The sequence below is a fragment of the Curcuma longa genome, unplaced genomic scaffold (assembly GCF_044706935.1).
Source record: "Curcuma longa cultivar G26 ecotype Majalengka, Jawa Barat unplaced genomic scaffold, ITB_CL_G26_1.1 contig_20516, whole genome shotgun sequence".
Lineage (NCBI taxonomy): Eukaryota > Viridiplantae > Streptophyta > Magnoliopsida > Zingiberales > Zingiberaceae > Curcuma > Curcuma longa.
In genome coordinates this window covers 1-19,932 of record NW_027431398.1, presented here as the reverse complement: position 1 = coordinate 19,932, position 19,932 = coordinate 1, and the positions used below count along the sequence as shown (strand labels likewise).

Sequence of the window (19,932 nt, the reverse complement as noted above, 5' to 3'; positions counted from 1 at the left end):
TACAGACTTGTTTGCGAGCCCATAATAAGTATTGTGTAAATTTTCTTACATTTATTCCCTTCATGCATGTACTTGCCGATTGAAATTAAATTCAGCAGTAAGAGACAAAATATTGTCTCGAGTTTGTATATTGAATCTGTATTACAATCTCTCATAACTCCCTCCGTAAAGTTTCTGATGAGGTTAATTCAGAAAGAAGTGCGATATCACTTATTAAAACCAAGATTCTGATGAATCTTATAACCTTTTCCAAAGAGAGCAACAATACCTGTGGTTGACCACCACTGCATCGGCCGACATTAATTGCATGCGCTGTGTATCAATCTAGTCCAAAAGCAGTATATTGCAGGGTTCCTTCCCTGTTTCTCGTGTTCTGACCATCCATCCAAGGATTTTTTTGCAAAAGACGACTCGGCATAGTGAAGAAAGAGTGGTGCTCGATCATCTATCAGTGTTATTTTAATCAGAAAAATTTTCCTGCCATTGGGAGTATGCACGTCATGTTCTTTCTGAGTTTGAATTAATACTTTTTTTTTCTTCCTGAATGATTGCTTCCATTGAGATGCATTGCAAGAAATGCAGATTGTTCTTTTTTTTATTCTTCCTGAATCAATGTTTGGGAGTTAGGTAGCTTCTTTCAACCTTTAGGTCGTCAAGATTGTCAAGCTGAATTACACAGGAAAAAAAAAATCCTCCAGTAGTTATGAACTTGTGAGTTAAAATTTACTAAAGTAGTCATGTAAAATAATAACATTACTGCTCTGGTTTCAATCTAAGCTAATCATCCCGTAAATACATTCTACAGTACGTATTTGTACATCATTCAAAGAATGGCGTTCCATCAGAAATGGTCCTCATATCGCAGGACAATTTTATGATCAAAATTGTTGGTGTTCCCTTGTGGAGGCCCGAGGCCTAGGTACTAAATCTCTAACATAGTGAATCAATCACAAGAGGTGTGGTACATCAACCAAATGGGATCATGTAAAGTCTTCCGGCATGCAAGAAAATGGATACGAGTTTTGGAAGTTTGTAAGTGTTCCTGATTCTGACAAGTCCACTTTGAATGTATTAATTAATGGTTTGGCTACCTTCAGGATTCTTGTAAACTGTAGCATTTGGTCAGTGACAGAATAGACTTCCAGCTTTAACCAACTCAGGGGATGTAAATTATGTCATTTGTTTGGACCTCTTCTAATCCTGCATCTCTGATCAAAGACAGTGTGTAGACAAGTAATGGTGAAAGTGAAGGTGATTGATCATCCAACAAAATAGTGTTTTCTCAGACAAAACCATAGTTTTCTACTTCCAATGACATAAAAAGCAGGCATCCGTGATTCAACGACGCCAAATCTCAAAATGAGACAAGGAAGAGTCCTCTTCGGGCCAACCAGTGGCGTCTCCAAGCTGAGATGAGAAACTCATCTCCCCACTGACAATCAAGACAGGTTAGGGCAACAGGACAGCAGCAGGGAGAGAAAGAGGATGGGTTTATTCTGCCAGTCTGCTCGTGATGTGCCACAGAGACACCAGATTAAAGCCTGGCCAAATTGGAATTGGAGTAAAAAAAAAACTTGAACAAGAAAGAAAGATACATTAAAAGTAGCTGTGATTTCTCTAACTGATACAAGTGAAACAGGAGCAATCAGGTGCAAAAGTGCCTTAAATTTCATCAAATGATTGTTGTTTTCTTTTAGTTTTATCGAACTTTGAAGTGTAATAAAGCTTTGCTTTCAGAGTCGAGAAATAAGAAATTATGTGCCTGCCTGCGTTTTTTACAACTCATACATACAACACACACACTCACTCACTCACTCACTGGAACCATGTCATGTAATGGAACAAGGACGAGCTCAGTTTTGAATCTTTGCGTCTCGTGAAAAATTATTGAGGCTCAAACCAAACAAATTTACCTGCTACAGAAAATGACCCCTGATCCAATTTGGACCATGCAGCAAAGCTTTGTCCCTAAATCGGAGGCAAGATGCTCTGCAAACCACTCTCACCGTTATTAATCAAAAATTAATTAATCTGGAGGCAAGATGAACTGATTGATTATGTTTCTCGGGCAAACTCACAGTAAATATTGCGATATCTGAATGGAAATATGGAGCCCATTGGTCTGCACCAAGAAAAGCAGTTGAGAATGAAACCTATTGACATTGATTGAGAGCAGTGCATGCCGTGGAGAGCGATGGGAGCTGAGAGCTTGCAGTAGAAGGAGGACCACAACAGGTTAAAGTCTGATATCAATGGAGATCATATCATATGGACCACAGATCAACGGCTCCAATGATCTAAATCTCTATGATCGACAGAAAAATCTATGGAGTAATTCTCTTCAAATTTATCTCTGGATGGACACAATTAAGTAATTGGTATCAGAATGCATTCATTTATTGCCTGTATAAATCTACCTGAGTTTTTGAGTTCCAGCTTGTTCCAATATAATAAATACCTGGCCATGCAAATTTATTGGCTGTCCAAACACTGTTTGGATCTTCGTACCATGTTTACCTCCTTTATTCTTTTATTGTTATGGAAAAAAAAATGAGGAAATAATGATACCGTACAGAATTATTGATCGAGTTAAACAACTAAAGCTTGAATATATAACTTTATGCCAGATGCTCGCATGCATGCGTGTTCTAGCATGAATTATTGATCAATTTAATGGCCTTTTTTAATCATAGAGTAGCATTAGATTTGCTTTTTCAATCATATACCACTTGTCTCTTTTTTTATATCAAGAATTTTCTATTGAACTGAATTTTCCATTTTATAAATTCTTCTACTTAGATATTTTTCTAAAATTTATCAATAGAAAATCCATTCCTTATCGATCACTTTAGATCAATATAGAGTTCATTTAATCAACTTTTTGGATGATCTTATTTAGTGTGTATATGATAGGTATAATGAGGTCTATAATAGATTAAGGTCCAAAGCTAAATCATGTTTTTGTAGAAACATATGATGATACACAAAAAGATGCACCATATGTTCCTTATCAATAGCTTATCATATCTTCATGCCCCTTAGTATTTGCCATCATCACTCCTCTGTTTTTAAAAAATCTGAGAGAATTTTTATTTGGAAGCAAAGTTTTTTTTTCATCCTTTGATATTATTATTTGGAAGCATTTTTGTTGTTGTTTTGTTCCATCCCCTCTTCAGGTCTTCAACCCTTTGCACCGCAAAGCCAAAGCCTTTCCTTTCCTTCTTTATGAATACATCCTCCTCCTTGCTCTTCCACCGTTCTACCCTCTCCAGGGACTACGTCCTTTGAACATGTCCATCTTGTGAAAAGAAATCGCATTTGGATGAGGGGGAGGGAAGAGGGAGAAGAAGGGCCTTCTCTCCATAGGAAAGTTTTCATCTTTACCGCTTTCTTCGTGTTTATCTTTCTCTATGGCTCCAAGCTATGACTATGCGTCTTCTGTCCTCCTCTGCGTCGAGGACAACAGCTGCATCCTGGGCTTCGATGACGACGGCTTCGGAGCAGAGGAGGATAATCAGATTATTTGGCTTTCTGAAGCACAAAGGTGCCATTTTTATGGAGATCCCTTCATCATTTTGCCGCCGCAATCGGATGATTACTTGGGCGTTTTGATTCAGAGGGAGTCAGACTATATGCCGAGGGAAGACTACTGTGTGAGGTTGCGGTCTGGGGTATTGGACTCCTCCATTCGCAGAGATGCAGTGGATTGGATTATGAAGGTAGATTCTTCTATAATTCTGGCTGTCTTTACATTTGCTCGGAGTCTTTTTCTGCTAATTCTCTCTTCAGGGATGTTAAACATTCAATCCACTTCCTTACGTTTCGCATCAATGTACTCAAAATTTCCCCATTTTTATTGTCGAAACCTCTCCTCGACGTTTCCCCCCTTAGCTTTGACATTGTTGTGCTTGTGTCACAATTAATTAATTAATGTTACATTTTCTATAACCGTTCCCCCTTTTTTTTCCTTTCCATCTGTTTGTTGTTTTGATGGCTCCATGTGTTTCTTTTGGCTGTCTACTCAGTTATTTGCTCCTGGTGCTTTCCTGTAGCATGTGTTGCTCTCTATGTTACTGTTCTTTATATCTGAATCTTGATCTCTGCATTTTGATAGTTTCGTTTGCTTGTACATTGTCCAGGTGCATGACCATTATAATTTTGGGCCTTCGAGTGCCTACTTATCTGTGAATTACTTGGATCGGTTTCTCTCCAACTATGAGCTTCCTGTAAGAACATTCATGCATTCTTTGGTGCCTTTAGTTGTCATCTGGAATCATTCATCTAATTGTTTGATGCCACCTTCGCTGGCTTTGATTGTAGAAAGATAAAGTTTGGATGACACAACTCCTATCAGTAGCCTGCCTATCCTTGGCAGCCAAAATGGAGGAAACTGAAGTTCCTTTGTTATTGGATTTGCAGGTGGCCAAGGTTTTAAGTTAAAATTAGGTCGATAATAAATCCCATTGATATGAACTTCACCGTCTTTTTTCTTCTTCTTAAATAGGTTGGTGAAGCCAAATATGTGTTTGAGGCTAGAACTATTCAGAGAATGGAGCTTCTGGTTTTAAGTACCCTTAAATGGAGGATGCAAGCTGCAACTCCTTTCTCTTTTATTGATTTCTTCCTTCACAAATTTAGTGGTGGAAATGTGCTAGATAAAGTGGCCGTCTCTCAATCGATTGCGCTCATATTGAGTATTATTAGAGGTAGAGTTCATCGAAGCTCTAAAATCTGGAAAAGATTTTATCATCTTAGTCCATAATATCATAATTCCTAGCAATTATAGAAGACTAAAACCAAATGTCTAAGTCTGAAGCTAATTAGTGTTATGCAGGAACTGATTTCTTAGCATTCAGATCTTCTGAAATTGCTTCAGCTATTTCGCTGCTAGTTCTAGAAACCGTGGATATTGAGAAAGCAGTGGCTGGTTGCAGCTATGTTTCTAAGGTACATGTTTCTAGTATCTTAATGTAGACAATTCCTTAATTTTTGTTCTCTTAGCTAGCAATTTCATGTTTGATGTACACCTTGTAATTGTTTTATCGTATGAAGGTCTTTACTTTGATGAAATGTGGTTTGCTGCAGGAGAAGGTCATTAGATGCTATGAAACGATTAAGGATCTTAAATATGACAATATCTCATTTTTCTATATGCCACAAAGCCCGATCGGTGTTCTTGATGCTGCATGTTTGTGCTATAATAGTGATGAAACAAAGGCTGAGTCACAGAGATGCAATCGTAATTCTTCAGGTAGTAAGAGAAGGAAAATAAGCAGGACCTGAAGGAAGGTTGCAACCACTACTCTTCCCTTGAGTGTCGAGTTACTGTCAGAGTAGTTTAGTTTTGCATTTTAGGTTGGAGGTTTACACTGGCAATGACACTGTAGAACACCCCAAACGAAAGGAAAGAAGCCTTTGCAACCAGTTAATCCAAATTCATGTGATCTCAAACAAGTAGATGTCATCGATCAAATTGATCATCGAATGAGAACTTAGAGGAGGACTTGGTTTGCTTATAATCTATTAACATGAGTGCATGATGTTAGACTACAGTAATTGTGATCTTGCAGTTCTTGTTTTGTCAGCCATCATTTTGTTAACCCTTTTTGGCTGTAGGCTCTGGAGTATGAGCATAACTTCGTAGCCAAAACCTCTCAATCAGATGCTAAATCAATATCTAGTGGGCAGAACTCAGAAGTTTCAGACTCTTAAGTTGTTTTTTTTTTAAAGAAAAGGAGCAGAGTTCCAAAGGATGGTGGAAACAATCTCTCATCTTCTTTTGATTCTGGTCTCTTTTCTTTTTCTTATGGCCTCATCCTCTCAAAGTATCTTGTACTGCATGTATCTCCTAAGATCCACTGTGTTGTAACTTGAACTTGTTTCGATTGTAATTCATGATGCTGAAACGGATTCTGCTGTGAGAATGCAGCATAATTTTCTTGCGGAACTAATCATAATACTCTCTGCATATGGTTCAGGTATCTTCTTCCTTCACGATCATTTCATTGAAAACGAGCAGTCTGGTCTACCACCACATGATTATGTTTCAGCCTTCAACGATAGCTAAAGATTTTCTTGTTTACTGGCGCATTCTGATGTGTGGCATTCGTCAGCAATGCATTATCTGATCTCATATAAAAATTTCTTCACAAGTTGGACTGTTCTATGGAATGGATGAGTCTAGATATATAGATTGTTCAGATTACTCGCATCCTAAAATGCAAGAACCAAACTCGAAAACACATATTTGATTTACTGAGTAACAGAGTCACCCTTTTTTGTTTAAGCAGCACGTTTTTGTAGTTATTGAAGGTTTAATTTATAGAGACCTCAAGCGTTGGTTCCAATATCGTCTGGTTCTTCTTCTTTCCCTTCTTGTACTCTCCGTAGAAGAAGGAGGCGAAGCCCCACAAGCACAACGCCAAAGCAAGACCCTTTTGTCCACTGAATGACTCATGCAGGAAGATGACTGCGAGAACCTCTGTCATGGCTAAGCAAACCGCCATTATGATCCCGGCGAGCAGTGCAGAGTCGTAGAAGATGGTTCCGATCGTGCCCAACAGTAGCAACTCGCACAAGATTGCGGACCAAACCAACACCATGTAGTACTTCAACTCCCCGAGTCCAAAGTCTTCCGCTTCTCGTTGCATCGCCTGCAAATGACGACAGTTACAATGGCGGTGTAAGAAAATTTCACTTTGGACGCGAGTGATTCGACTCTCACTTGGAAGTCGTTGTTGGCGATCATCCCTACGGTGCATAGAGCGGTAGCGAAGATTCCGATCAGCAGTTGCACCTCCATCGCCAGCGTGTAGCTCACCGGACCCTGCTTAGCAGCCGCCTTGGCGTAGGTCAGCTCCACCAGGGGAAGCACCAGGCCGTAGAGCGCCGCCGACGCTAGCATCATGAAGAAACCCGCTAAGTACTCCTTGCTCGACTCCCCCGCCGGGCGATCCCCATCCGACGCCAGCCCCAGAAGCACCGCCCCCGCGATCAGCAGCGCGACCGCGTTCAGCGAGTAGGCCGTGAACCTCTGCTTCACGATCGCGAAGGCGAAGAGCGCCGTGAAGGCCAGCTGCGACGACGCGATGATGGAGGAGGTGGAGACAGGGAGGTAGGCGGAGCCGTAGGCGTAGAAGAAGTCGTCTAGGCCCATGAGGAGGCCCAGCACGGCGCCGGCGATGAAGACGGCACGGGACGAGAGGCAGAGCTTGGGCCGCGGTGCTGCTGCGGCGTCAGCGAGGCGGCAGCGGTAGAGGTAGGAGATAGCGAGGGGGAGGAGGGTGAGCGGCCAGGCGGCGGTCTGGAGCCAGCTGGTGAGCCACTTGCGGCTGCCGCCATGGAGGTAGTAGACGCGGAGGGTGATCGCGGCACCAGTACCTCCGGTGGTCATGCTGGCGAAGCTGAGCAGCCGGAGAGTGGTATTCAGGCGTTTGCTCACAATCGGCTTCGTTTGCGGCAGCTGCTGGGATTCCATTTCCAATTCCACCTCCATGGCAGTCTAATCTGCAGTTGGATCCATCTGTTTCATATATACTACGATAATATCATTATAATTTTTTGATTTATTTTTTAAAATAATATAGAGTTGAGTAGTTGACTGTGTAAAATTATTAGGATGATAGATTTTTTTTTTTTTATAGAAGAGAACGAAATGAACTGAGCATGAGGATGTGATAAGATTCATAAATAAATACATTAAAGCTGCAGCAATTGTTGACCTTTCAACGACTTTCGATTGACTTCGATACCAAATTTTACTGCCATATTTCGAATGACTTTCGATTGATGTTTCAACGACTCATTATATCCTTTCTTCATCACCAACAGCAAACTTTTCGTACTCTCATTATCATATAATAGTCATAAAATATTTCAAAATTACATCAATTTCAAAACCATGTATTATTTACGTTGTAAAATTTATATGGGAGAACATAATTGCACTGAATTTAAAGAGTGTAATGAAAGATCAAAATTTATTAATGATATTATAATATTTTAAATTTTAAAATCTTGAAATGATTTGAACCATAAGAATCTTAAAAATCTTTTAATGATATTGATAAGTAATTATGACAGACATAGACTTTTTAATTAGTTTGTGTAAAATTATCTTATAATTATGAAAAATTTAAAAATCTTAGCTTTGAATCTAGATTATAAAATCCAAATTTGAGGATATGGTTGATGATCTTAATTTGAAGTGATTTTGATGTTCCTAAATTCATTAGCGAGTTCGTTGATGGTCTTCTAGTGTCTAGAATTTTAAAATCTTAACATGTTTAATCAAACAGTTTTAAAATTTTTTTGATGTTTTAAGCTAAGCCCTTTAATGAGTTTGCAAATTATCTCAAAATTATAAAGATTTTAAAAATTTACATATCTCAATTTAAGTCGTAAAATTCAAATCTAAGGATATAATTACACTAATGACACTCTAAATAGTGTAATAATCTTAGTTTGAATTGATTCGCTCGTCAATTAGTTTTGACCATAGCCTTATAATATTCAAAATTTTAAAATCTTGACAGAATTTAAACTGATTATACGCAAGAGGTAAAACTTGTTGATAGTCATATAATATTTAGAATTTTAAAATTTTGACCTGGTCTGAACTAAGGGAATCCTAAGAATCCTTTAGTGATATTTGTGAATAAGTATAACTAGTCTAAGCCCTTTAATGAGTTTGTGTCAAATTATCTAAAGATAATGAAGTTTTTAAAAACCCACATAGTGAGTTTGAAATTGACATAGCCTTCATTATTTTATCACGAACTCATTAGACTACTACATAATGGGAGCATAGAAAGTTTAACAGTCAACTGTCCATGTAACAGTTGATTGATGAATTATGAGCACTTGATTACCCGTGAATAAGGGGTATAATGGGAATTACAATATTTTAAAATATAAAAATAGGTTAAGTTGTTTGGATATTTGAGAAAGTTAGTTCCATGCATGGTTTGGATACATGAGCAATTGCCGTGAGGGATTAATTTATTTACAATTTGGCCGGCCGGCCTATTAATTAATTTGTCCCTATTTTCAATTTATTTACAACACAAAAAGATAAAAACAAAAAACTTAGAGCGATGAAGAATGTTCTACCAATCAATATAATATCATATTCATATCATTAATGTCTTGCTTAAATCATCGAGCAAGTTGCAATTCTAATTATTAATTTCACGTACCATCAAATAACATGCTCTTATTGAACTTGCATCAGAAATATTGTTTATTAAAAACTAAATAGCTTATTTTCAAAATTGAATACCCACATTAATTTTTTTCTTTTTATACACGTTTTCCATTGAATTTAGCACTCGCGCTCTGGCCTGACTCTTACGTTCAAAATCGCAGCATTGAACTCCAAAGAATAATAGCCAAAATAAAAATGATCAGTATTCATGCAAAGGTGATTTTCCTAGCCAAAATAAAGATGATCAGTATTCGATATTCATTTTTTTTTTCTGGTGAAAAGAAATAAATAATAAGAGAAGGATAAATTAGCAACTGCATAGGTACTCTGGAATTTGGATGGATCCCAACTTTCTACTACCTTCTTACCTTCTTCTCATCTGAATCTTAAATGATTGGAGACAAGATTATAATTTTAAAAAAATGGAAGACTGTGAAAATAACAGCTAATTTTTTCCCACTAGGATAAGATATATGCAACAGTCAAATCTGTCACAGAACTTGATGGAACTTGATAAATTATTTGAAATTGATGATCGATTGAGAAACACAATCTTTTGTAGAGTGGTCAATCATGAAGTTGGAATAATTGCCTATTTACTGTGCAAAATGACATTTAAAAGACTGTAATTGTGTTATGGATGCGATACTTGCTGACCATGGGTTACGTTTTTCTCTCAACTAACTAATCCCAAGAGAACAAGATTCAGAACAAATCAGTAACTATCTGTAATTTGTAATTCTTTTAATTTAGTTTTCAGATATTGCAGACTGTTTATAATATATATGATGCAGGGTTGTTCCTAAATTTTAAGCTACAAACGTTGACGTTTCAGCAGGATTCTCATTTCAAATGCTAAGAAATATAACGAATTGGAGAGTAGATTCTGAATTTGAATACGATTGTTTTTCTTTGATCGACAGATGAATATATAGGAAAGAGGAAAGCAGATGAGTGCAATTCAAGTGGGCTGCTGAATGGTGATGGCGGCATTAGCTTTGTTTTTGTTGTCCTTCTCTTGCCGGTACTCGCCGTAGGAGTAGGAGGCGAGGCCCCAGAGGGAGAGGACGAGGGCGACGACCTTCTCGCTGCTAAATTTCTCGTGGAAGAAGATGACGGCCAGAACCTCAGTGACGGGGATTAAGACGGCCATGATGATTCCGGCGAGCAGAGCGTTGACGCAGAAGATGGTGCCGACGGTGCCGACGAAGAAGAACTGCCAGAAGATTGCGTTCCAAACGATGACGACGTAGTATCTAAACTCGCCCAGCTCAAAATTCCTGGCCTCCCTTGGAATCACCTGCAATTCCCAAATTCGCTCAATTCGTAGTGAAAATCATATTGACAAACTTCATAGAACTGAGATGAAGATCGTCTTTTGCGATCATATAAACATTTTTTATTATGTTTTAATATTTGTTTTGTGTTTATAGTTTAATATATTTTATGTTGCTGGCTACTTGTTTATGAGGTAAGACTAATCTTTGATTAAATTTCAAACAATTCAATCGAAATCATTAATTGTTTGCTAACTGTATATGTTTCTGAATTTAATCGATGAGAGGAGTCGATTTGAAAGACCTGGAAGTCGTGGTTGACGATCATGCCGACGGTGCAGAAAGCGGTGGCGAACATCCCCATCACCAGCTGCATCTCCAGCACCAGCGTGTAGGTGATGACCAGGCCCCGCCGCCTCGCCATGACGTACATCAGCTCCACCAGAGGGAGTATGAGGCCGTAGAGCGCCGCCGCCCCCAGCGTGAGGCCGAACCCCATGAAGTACTTCCCCCTGCTCTCCCCCTCCGGCCTGTCGCCGCTGACGTGGAGACCCAGCATGACGGACCCCACCGTCAGCAGCGCCACCGCGTTGATCGAGTACGCCGTGAACATCTGCCTCACCACCAGGAACGCGAACAGGGCCGTGAAGGCGAGCTGGGTGGAGATGAGCAGCGACGAGGTGGAGACCGGGAGGAAGGCGAGTCCGTAGGCGTAGAGGAAGTTGTCGAGGCCGGTGAGGACGCCGAGGACCGCGCAGGCGAGAACGAGTCGCGGGGTTATGAAGAAGAGAGGAACAGAGGAGGAGCGCCGCTGGTGGCGGCGGCTGCGGTGGACGTAGGAGCATAGTAAGGGGAGGATTGTTAAGAGAAGGAAAACCGAAGCGCCATAAGACGCAAAAGAAAAAGTGGAAAGAAATAAAATTTTTTCTCATTGAATAAAACAAAAAGTTTTCCCATAAGAAAAAATGAAAAGATACAATTTATAGGAATATTAAAGTGCTTGGTCAATTGACAGATTAATAAATAAACTGTCAATTGACATATTATAACAGAAAAGTTCTAATCTTAATAATAAATTTTTATCGACTAATTCTCTTTTAAAACTGATCCTCTTTTACCCCCGACAAATTCAACGGGAGATCTTTGACGTTGAGTTTGCTTGCTAGTTTGGTGAAACGTTGTCTGGACAATGGCTTTGTAAAGATATCAGCAAGTTGATCTTCTGCAGAAATATAAGAGACAAATAACTGTCGAGTTGCCACACGTTCTCGAACAAAATGAAAATCAATTTCCACATGTTTTGTACGAGCATGAAATACTGGATTTGCTGTAAGATATGTCGCTCCAATATTATCACACCAAAGTTTTGGAGGGGCATTTGATGCAAGATGAAGTTCTGAAAGAAGCGATTGAAGCCAAATAATTTCAGATGTTGCATTGGTTATAGCTTTATATTCTGCCTCAGTGCTTGAACGAGATACTGTAGGTTGCTTTTTCGAATTCCATGAGATAAGATTTCGTCCAAGAAATATTGCATATCCACTAGTAGAACGTCTATCTTCAGGAGAGCTTGCCCAGTCCGCATCGCTATAAGCATGTAAGTCTCTAGAAGAATGACGATATAGAAGAAGACCATGTAAAATAGTACCTTTGAGATAACGAAGTATTCTTTTTACATTATCCCAATTTTGTTCAGATGGAGCATGCATAAATTGACAAGCACGATTAACTGCAAAAGTAATATCAGGTCGTGTGATAGTGACATATTGTAAGGCTCCAACAATACTTCGATAGAGTTGAGGATCAGACATAGCTGGAGATGATGGAGGTGCAGATAAATTATTTATAGCAATTGGTGTGGAGACCGGGCGTGCACCATCCATTTTAGCTCTTTGAAGAAGTCCAGTAATGTATTTGCTCTGAGAGAGGAGACAACCCTCACCATGTGGAATGAGTTCAATACCAAGAAAGAAATGAGCATTACCCATATCTCGAATAGGAAATTCTTGATTGAGAAGATCAAGTATAGTTGTGATGCCCTTTTGATCATTGCCGGTTAATAAAATATCATCCACATAAATAAGAAAAAAGATCATAGATCCATCATTATGTTTGTAGAAGAGAGACGAGTCTGTTTTTGATCCAGAAAATCCTTGAGCTTGTAACCAAGTAGATAATCGATGAAACCATGCACGAGGAGCTTGTCGAAGGCCATATATGGATTTCTTGAGCTGACAAACATGAGATGGAAACTGTGGATGGATAAACCCAGGTGGTTGCTCCATAAATATAGTTTGCTCAAGATGACCATGAAGAAAAGCATTAGAAATATCCAATTGTCGTATAGGCCAAGTAGAACTGACAGCTATCGATAATAATAATCTGATAGATGTAATTTTGATAACGGGGCTAAAGGTTTCATGAAAGTCAATACCTGGTTCTTGATTAAATCCTTTTGCTACAAGATGAGCTTTGTACCTTTCAAGAGAACCATCAGCTCGATGCTTGAGACGGAATACCCATTTAGAGCCCACAACATTCATGGAGGGAGTGCGTGGAACTAGAGTCCATGTTCCATTGCGAAGAAGTGCATCAAATTCTGTAGACATTGCACAACGCCAATTTGGATCCTTGTTCGCTTGTGAAAAACAAGTCGGTTCAATAGATTTTGAAGATACCACTAAAGCTTGAGGAAGGGGATATCGGGTTGCCATTGGTGGGCAACGTGCATAGATGTCACTTAAAGGAAGCATACGACGAGAATCACTATCATTTGAATCACTTGTTGATGGCGATGAGGAAGTGGGCTGACAAGGTGAATTCGACGATGAACCTGTATTATTTGGGGAGTCAGAGCCAGAAGGCATATTATCTCTGGTTGGTGAGGCTTCCAAGATTGGACACGGAATAGGATCCAACATATTATTCCCTCTGATAGTGTTAGAGCGTCTTGCTCTTGTTGGAGCAGCAACTTGAGGTGATTCGGATGATATAAGATTGTTGTTAGAGAGCCCCGGAGCAGGACCTAGGATGCCATCACCTCCGGAAATGTTAGGTGTCATTAAGAAAGTGCCACTTGTATCTGGAGGAGAGACTGGAGAAGCTGTCGAAAAAGGGAATAAAGACTCATCAAAAGTAACATGTCGTGAAGTATATATCCGTCCTGTAGGTATATGCAAGCAACGATACCCATGATGCAAATTACTATAACCAATGAAAACACATTGTAGTGAACGAGAATCAAGTTTATGTTTAGAATAGGGGCGTAACCATGGATAACATGCGCAACCAAAAATTCGAAGAAAAGTGTAGTCAGGAGTTTGATTATAAAGTTTTTCTAAAGGGCACTTTTGATTGAGCAATGGGGTAGGAAGTCGATTTATGAGATATGTTGCAGTACAGACAGCTTCATCCCAAAATTTACGTGGAACTGATGCATGATGGAGAAGAGCTAAGGCAGTTTCAACAATATGTCTGTGTTTTCTCTCAGCAGAGCCATTTTGTTCTGGAGTATGAGGGCAAGAAACTCGATGAACAATTCCACAAGAGACAAGATGACGATGGAGAGATTGATATTCGCCTCCCCAATCAGAATGAATTGAAAGTATTTTACGATTAAAATATCTTTCAATTTGTTTTTGAAAATTACAGAATATATCTGATAAATCAGATTTTCTTCTCATAGGAAAGAGCCAAGTATATTTACTAAAATGATCAATAAATGTAACATAATAAAGATAACCGTGGTTAGACACAATAGGTGCAGGGCCCCAAACATCTGAATGAATTAATTCAAGTGGAAAATTAGAAACATGATCAGATGAAGAGAAAGGTAGTTTATGACTTTTAGATTCCATGCAGGCCCTACATGAATGAGATGGAGGGGAGGTGGAGGAAGTAGGTAAATCATGCCCATTGATGATCGATTGAACAATGCGAAGAGAAGGATGACCAAGTCGGGCATGCCAATCTGATTTATTTGTACGCTCACCAATGAAAGCCTTGATTGAAGAATTTTGAAGATAATAAAGGTCATGTTTGATTCCCCCAGAGAATAAGATAGTATTTGTCCCGCTAGATTTTATAAAATAATGATTACGATGAAATTCAAAAATGACATCGTTATCAAAACAAAATTGATGTACGGACAATAAATTTTTTGTAATGGATGGGACGTGAAAGATGTTGCGCATGCGAAAAGTACGATTAGATAAATGAATATATGTGTTTCCAAGGTTAGTAATTTGCAAACCTGAGCCATTGCCTACCTGCACCGTGTCTGAACCATAATATGGTGTTACTTCTGTGAAGATATTGTAATCTGATGTGACATGATGAGTTGCTCCGGTGTCAATATACCATTCAGTAGAAGAAAACTCTGGTGGTTTATCAAGAGTAGGCACGGATGAGAGCACTTTAGGATGCATAGGTGGAATAGTTGATTGTCTTAAACCTTTAGGACCACCAATAAAATTTGTGTCATATCGTCTAGGACATTGAGTACCAATATGCCCAACTCTGAGACAAATTTGACATCTACTTCGAGTATTCGACATTGAATGAAGAAAAGAGAGAAGAAGAAAAACGATGATAAAGAAAGAGGAGAAAAATATGCGCACTTGCGGCGGTGATAGAAGTAAAATTACTATAGAAAGACGAAAAAAAATAGAGAGATCATGACTCTGATACCATGTTAAGAGAAGGAAAACCGAACTAGAGAAAAGAAAAAGTGGAAAGAAATAAAATTTCCTCATTGATAGTTTTCCCATAAGGGATACAATTTATAGGAATATTAAAGTGCTTGGTCAATTGACAGATTAATAAATAAACTGTCAATTGACATATTATAACAGAAAAGTTTTAATCTTAATAATAAATTTTTATCGACTAATTTTCTCTTTTAAAATCATGATCAAATCATGCTGTTTGTCAGTGATGCAGACAGTTTTCTTGTTGCTTTCGCCTTGAATTTCCACACAAAGTAAATGGAAGCTGTTCAATTGTATTATGGTCAAGTTTGTCGAACGAACATCGTCGTCTAGCTTATCTGTTCATAGAATAATGCAAAAGAAACGAGGAATAAAAGACTAGATTTGTTACAAAATATATATTGATTGGACATAATATGTAAGGAAAAGGCCTTCAAATTAGCATCCAAATGAAATGATGAAAGAAAAAAAAAACCTTATATAGACTTTAGCTTGCATACAAGGCTTACATAACTTGAATGAAGATATATAGAAGTGAATTAGTGAAATTATGAAGACTAATCATTTTCTGAATAAGGAATAGACAGGATGATCAAATGGAGCAAAGCTTGCCAAACTACCTTGAAGCCTCAGCCTCAGCCATGCCATTTGTCTCTCACCCCCCTACTCAGCTTGCCAGGTCAACCCTATTGTTCAATGCTTTCAACCTCACAAACCTTGTTTGTATCACATCACGTGACTCACATCTTCTGAGGAAACAAAGACACAAGGCAACAAGCCCCTGGGACATAATTAAATTGGTTACGATGGAGCAGACATGCAGAAGAGGACAAGGATTCAAATCTCAACGAAGCCGAGCAATACCCTCCTTCATCATGATCAACTGTAGTTTTTCGATTTACTTCCTCACAAATGGTCATGGGACCCAAGGGCGGAGCCACACATACTCCTACCCGGGCTTTAGCCCGGGGGCCCATTCACAATTGCATAAGATGAAAGAGAGGATGCAAGTGAAAAAATTAAAAAAATCATAAGAATTTCTATTATAGCCCAGGTAGATTTTTCGTTAAACCATTTTAGCCCGGACAAATTTCAAATTTCATCTTTTATAGAAAAGACACGGGGCAATAAAAAGGGAATTTTTTATGTCCATTATATTCCATAGGTAGAATGTTGAAATTTGTAGAATGTGAATTAAGTCGTCGATTGTGATAAAGATTTGGACAATATAAAAAAATCAACCCAACGGACTCGAATTTAATGGAGAGATCAATTCAGGAACGATTTGGTTAGGACTTGGGGGCCGGCTCCTTTAACATTTCTATTATATATACTTGGAATGTGGATACGGCTTTTATTCACACAATTGGGTGGGCTTTAAAATCCACTCAAAAGGAATAAAATGAACAGAATGGGAATGTTGTGGACGCTAGTAGGCGCTCGAAGGTTAAATGTTCAATCAAAGTGGAAGTCAACGTCGAGTCAAAAAGATTGGTATTACCTGATGCTCGGGTCAACCCTCCCAACTCAACACTTAACTTGATTGGGCTAGGGTCTTGTGATTTGGCTCGGTATCCTTGGACTCTGGTCTGCCATCCGTCATGCTTCATTTTGTCTTCCTACGTGATTAGAACTTATAGGTTATTGATGCGGAGGTAAATAATAATCCACGTGGTGGGTCTCGATCAACATAGACTCTATAAGACGTGTCAATAATTGAGCCGACTCGACTAGTGGAGTGGTCAACCTTCCTCATGGAGTCTTTTCGATAAAGGTCGACATCCCAATTGGCTCAACTTTGCCAAATCAACACTCTTGCTCATCTCTTCTTGGCCCCCGCCTAATCAACACTCTTGCCCCGTTGACTTAGCTCCACCAACTCGACACCTCTCCACTTAATATGTCAAACTCCTAGCTTAAATTTACCAATTGATCATCAACACGTGGGACCTCATGTGGGCTATCATAATACATGGAACAATAAGATCTCTATAGCGTGATCTTATGCGGTCTTCCACAGGGTAGAAGGTAAATAATTTGATTCGAAGATATGACGATATAAGAGGTAAAACTTGTTGATAGTCATATAATGTTTAGAATTTTAAAATTTTGACCTGGACTGAACCAAGGGAGTCCTAAGAATCCTTGAGTAGTATTGACGAATAAGTATAATTAGTTTAAGTCCTATAATAAGTTTATGTCAAATTATCTAAAAGTAATGAACTTTTTAAAAACCCACATAGTGAGTTTGAAATTGGCATAGCCTTGATTATTTTATCACGAACTCATTAGACTGCTACATAATGAGAGCATAGAAAATTTAGCAGTCGACTTTCCACATAGCAATTGATTGATGAATTATGAGCAATTGACTACCCATGAATAAGGGGTATAATGGGAATTACGTATATATTTTAGTAAATATAAAAATAGGTTAAGTTGTTTAGATATTTGATGGTTTGGATATATGATCGCAATTGCCGTGAGGGATGAATTTATTTACAATTTGGCTGGGCCTATTAATTTTGTCCCTATTTTCAATTTATTTACAACACAAAAAGATTAAAAAAATGACTTAATTTGAGCGATGAAGAATGTTCTACCAATCAATATAATATCATATTCATATCATTAATGTCTTGCTTAAATCATCAAGCAAGTTGCAATTCTAATTATTAATTTCACGTACCATCAAATTAAATACTACATGCTCTTATTGAACTTGCATCAGAAATATTGTTTATTAAAACTAAATAGCTTATTTTGAAAATTGAATACCAACATTATTTTGTTTATTACAACTCTTGATTCTTCTAAAAGGTAAATTGAGAAATTGTAGTTGATCATGACGGAGAAGAGCATTGTCTCAACTTTGTTGAGATTTAAACTCTTATCTACTTTTACAATTCTATTCCGTCATAACCAACTCAACTATGCCCTAAGAGCAGAATTCAAAACTCATATTAGGAGTCATTTCATTTTTTTTAAATTTATTTGGTGTGGGAAATGTGAGTTTGAAAGATTAGTTAATTAGTAAAATCTAGATATCTTAAAAATAAAATAAAGATGAGCATTCGATATTCATATTTTTTTTTCTGGTGAAAAGAAATAAATAATAAGAGAAGGACAAATTAGCAACTGCATAGATACTCTGGAATTTGGATGGATCCCAACTTTCTCCTACCTTCTTACCTTCTTCTCATCTGAATCTTAAATGATTGGAGACAAGATTATAATTTAAAAAAAAAAGGAAGACTGTGAAAATAACAGCTAATTTTTTTCCACTAGGATAAGATATATGCAACAGACAAATCTGTCACAGAACTTGATGGAACTTTATAAATTATTTGAAATTGATGATCGATTGATAAACACAATCTTTTGTAGAGTGGTCAATCATGAAGTTGGAATAATTGCCTATTTACTGTGCAAAATGACATTTAAAAGACTGTAATTGTGTTATGGATGCGATACTTGCTGACCATGGTTTTTTCTCTCAACTAACTAATCCCAAAAGAACAAGATTCAGAACAAATCAGTAACTATATATCTGTAATTTGTAATTTCTCTTAGTTTTCAGATATTGCAGACTGTTTATAATATATATGATGCAGTGTTGTTCCTAAATTTTAAGCTACATTAAAACGTTGATGTTTCGTTTCAGCTTGATATGCAATTCGAGTCCTTGAAAGGATTCTCATTTCAAATGCTAAGAAATATAACGAATTGGAGAGTAGATTCCGAATTTGAATACGATTGTTTTTTTTTGATCGACAGATGAATAGATATATAGGAAAGAGGAAAGCAGATGAGTGCAATTCAAGTGGGCTGCTGAATGGTGATGGCGGCATTAGCTTTGTTTTTGTTGTCCTTCTCTTGCCGGTACTCGCCGTAGGAGTAGGAGGCGAGGCCCCAGAGGGAGAGGACGAGGGCGACGACCTTCTCGCTGCTAAATTTCTCGTGGAAGAAGATGACGGCCAGAACCTCAGTGACGGGGAGGAAGACGGCCATGATGATTCCGGCGAGCAGAGCGTTGACGCAGAAGATGGTGCCGACGGTGCCGACGAAGAAGAACTGCCAGAAGATTGCGTTCCAAACGATGACGACGTAGTATCTAAACTCGCCCAGCTCAAAATTCCTGGCCTCCCTTGGAATCACCTGCAATTCCCAAATTCGCTCAATTCGTAGTGAAAATCATATTGACAAACTTCATAGAACTCTGTCCATGGATGTAAAGAACTGTCTTTTGCGATCATATAAACATTTTTTTATTATGTTTTAATATTTGTTTTGTGTTTATAGTTTATTATATTTTATGTTGCTGGCCGTATGAGGTAAGACTAATCTTTGATTAAATTTCAAACAATTCAATCGAAATCATTAATTGTTTGCTAACTGTATATGTTTTCTGATTTAATCGATGAGAGGAGTCGATTTGAAAGACCTGGAAGTCGTGGTTGACGATCATGCCGACGGTGCAGAAGGCGGTGGCGAACATCCCCATCACAGCTGCATCTCCAGCACCAGCGTGTAGGTGATGACCAGGCCCCGCCGCCTCGCCATGACGTACATCAGCTCCACCAGAGGGAGTATGAGGCCGTAGAGCGCCGCCGCCCCCAGCGTGAGGCCGAACCCCATGAAGTACTTCCCCTGCTCTCCCCCTCCGGCCTGTCGCCGCTGACGTGGAGACCCAGCATGACGGACCCCACCGTGCAGCGCCACCGCGTTGATCGAGTACGCC

The 19,932-nt window shown here is 38.6% G+C and overlaps 3 protein-coding genes and 1 pseudogene across 3 annotated transcripts; 1 reads left to right on the top strand and 3 right to left on the bottom strand.

Annotated features, from left to right (window-relative positions):
* Positions 1 to 3,232: 3,232 nt before the first annotated feature.
* On the top strand, positions 3,233 to 5,897 carry LOC141817424 (cyclin-D3-1-like). The gene is made up of 6 exons (XM_074705071.1): positions 3,233 to 3,719; positions 4,140 to 4,226; positions 4,321 to 4,419; positions 4,505 to 4,706; positions 4,835 to 4,947; positions 5,086 to 5,897. The coding sequence occupies exons 1-6, from the start codon at positions 3,411 to 3,413 to the stop codon at positions 5,281 to 5,283; spliced, it is 1,008 nt and encodes a 335-aa protein (XP_074561172.1). The 5' UTR covers positions 3,233 to 3,410; the 3' UTR covers positions 5,284 to 5,897.
* A 279-nt stretch (positions 5,898 to 6,176) lies between these two features.
* LOC141817429 (purine permease 3-like) lies at positions 6,177 to 7,495 on the bottom strand. The gene is made up of 2 exons (XM_074705077.1): positions 6,725 to 7,495; positions 6,177 to 6,653 (listed from the first exon to the last, which is right to left on the bottom strand). Exons 1-2 carry the CDS (start codon positions 7,493 to 7,495, stop codon positions 6,315 to 6,317), a joined length of 1,110 nt encoding a protein of 369 aa, XP_074561178.1. The 3' UTR covers positions 6,177 to 6,314.
* Positions 7,496 to 10,039: 2,544 nt separating this feature from the next.
* LOC141817426 (purine permease 3-like) lies at positions 10,040 to 11,340 on the bottom strand (the record flags this gene model as incomplete). The annotated part of the gene is given in 2 exon segments (XM_074705074.1): positions 10,040 to 10,505; positions 10,787 to 11,340. Coding segments are annotated over 2 exon segments (893 nt in total), but the record flags the coding sequence as incomplete, so codon positions are not given.
* Positions 11,341 to 18,910: 7,570 nt separating this feature from the next.
* LOC141817430 (purine permease 3-like) lies at positions 18,911 to 19,925 on the bottom strand (annotated as a pseudogene).
* Positions 19,926 to 19,932: the final 7 nt, after the last annotated feature.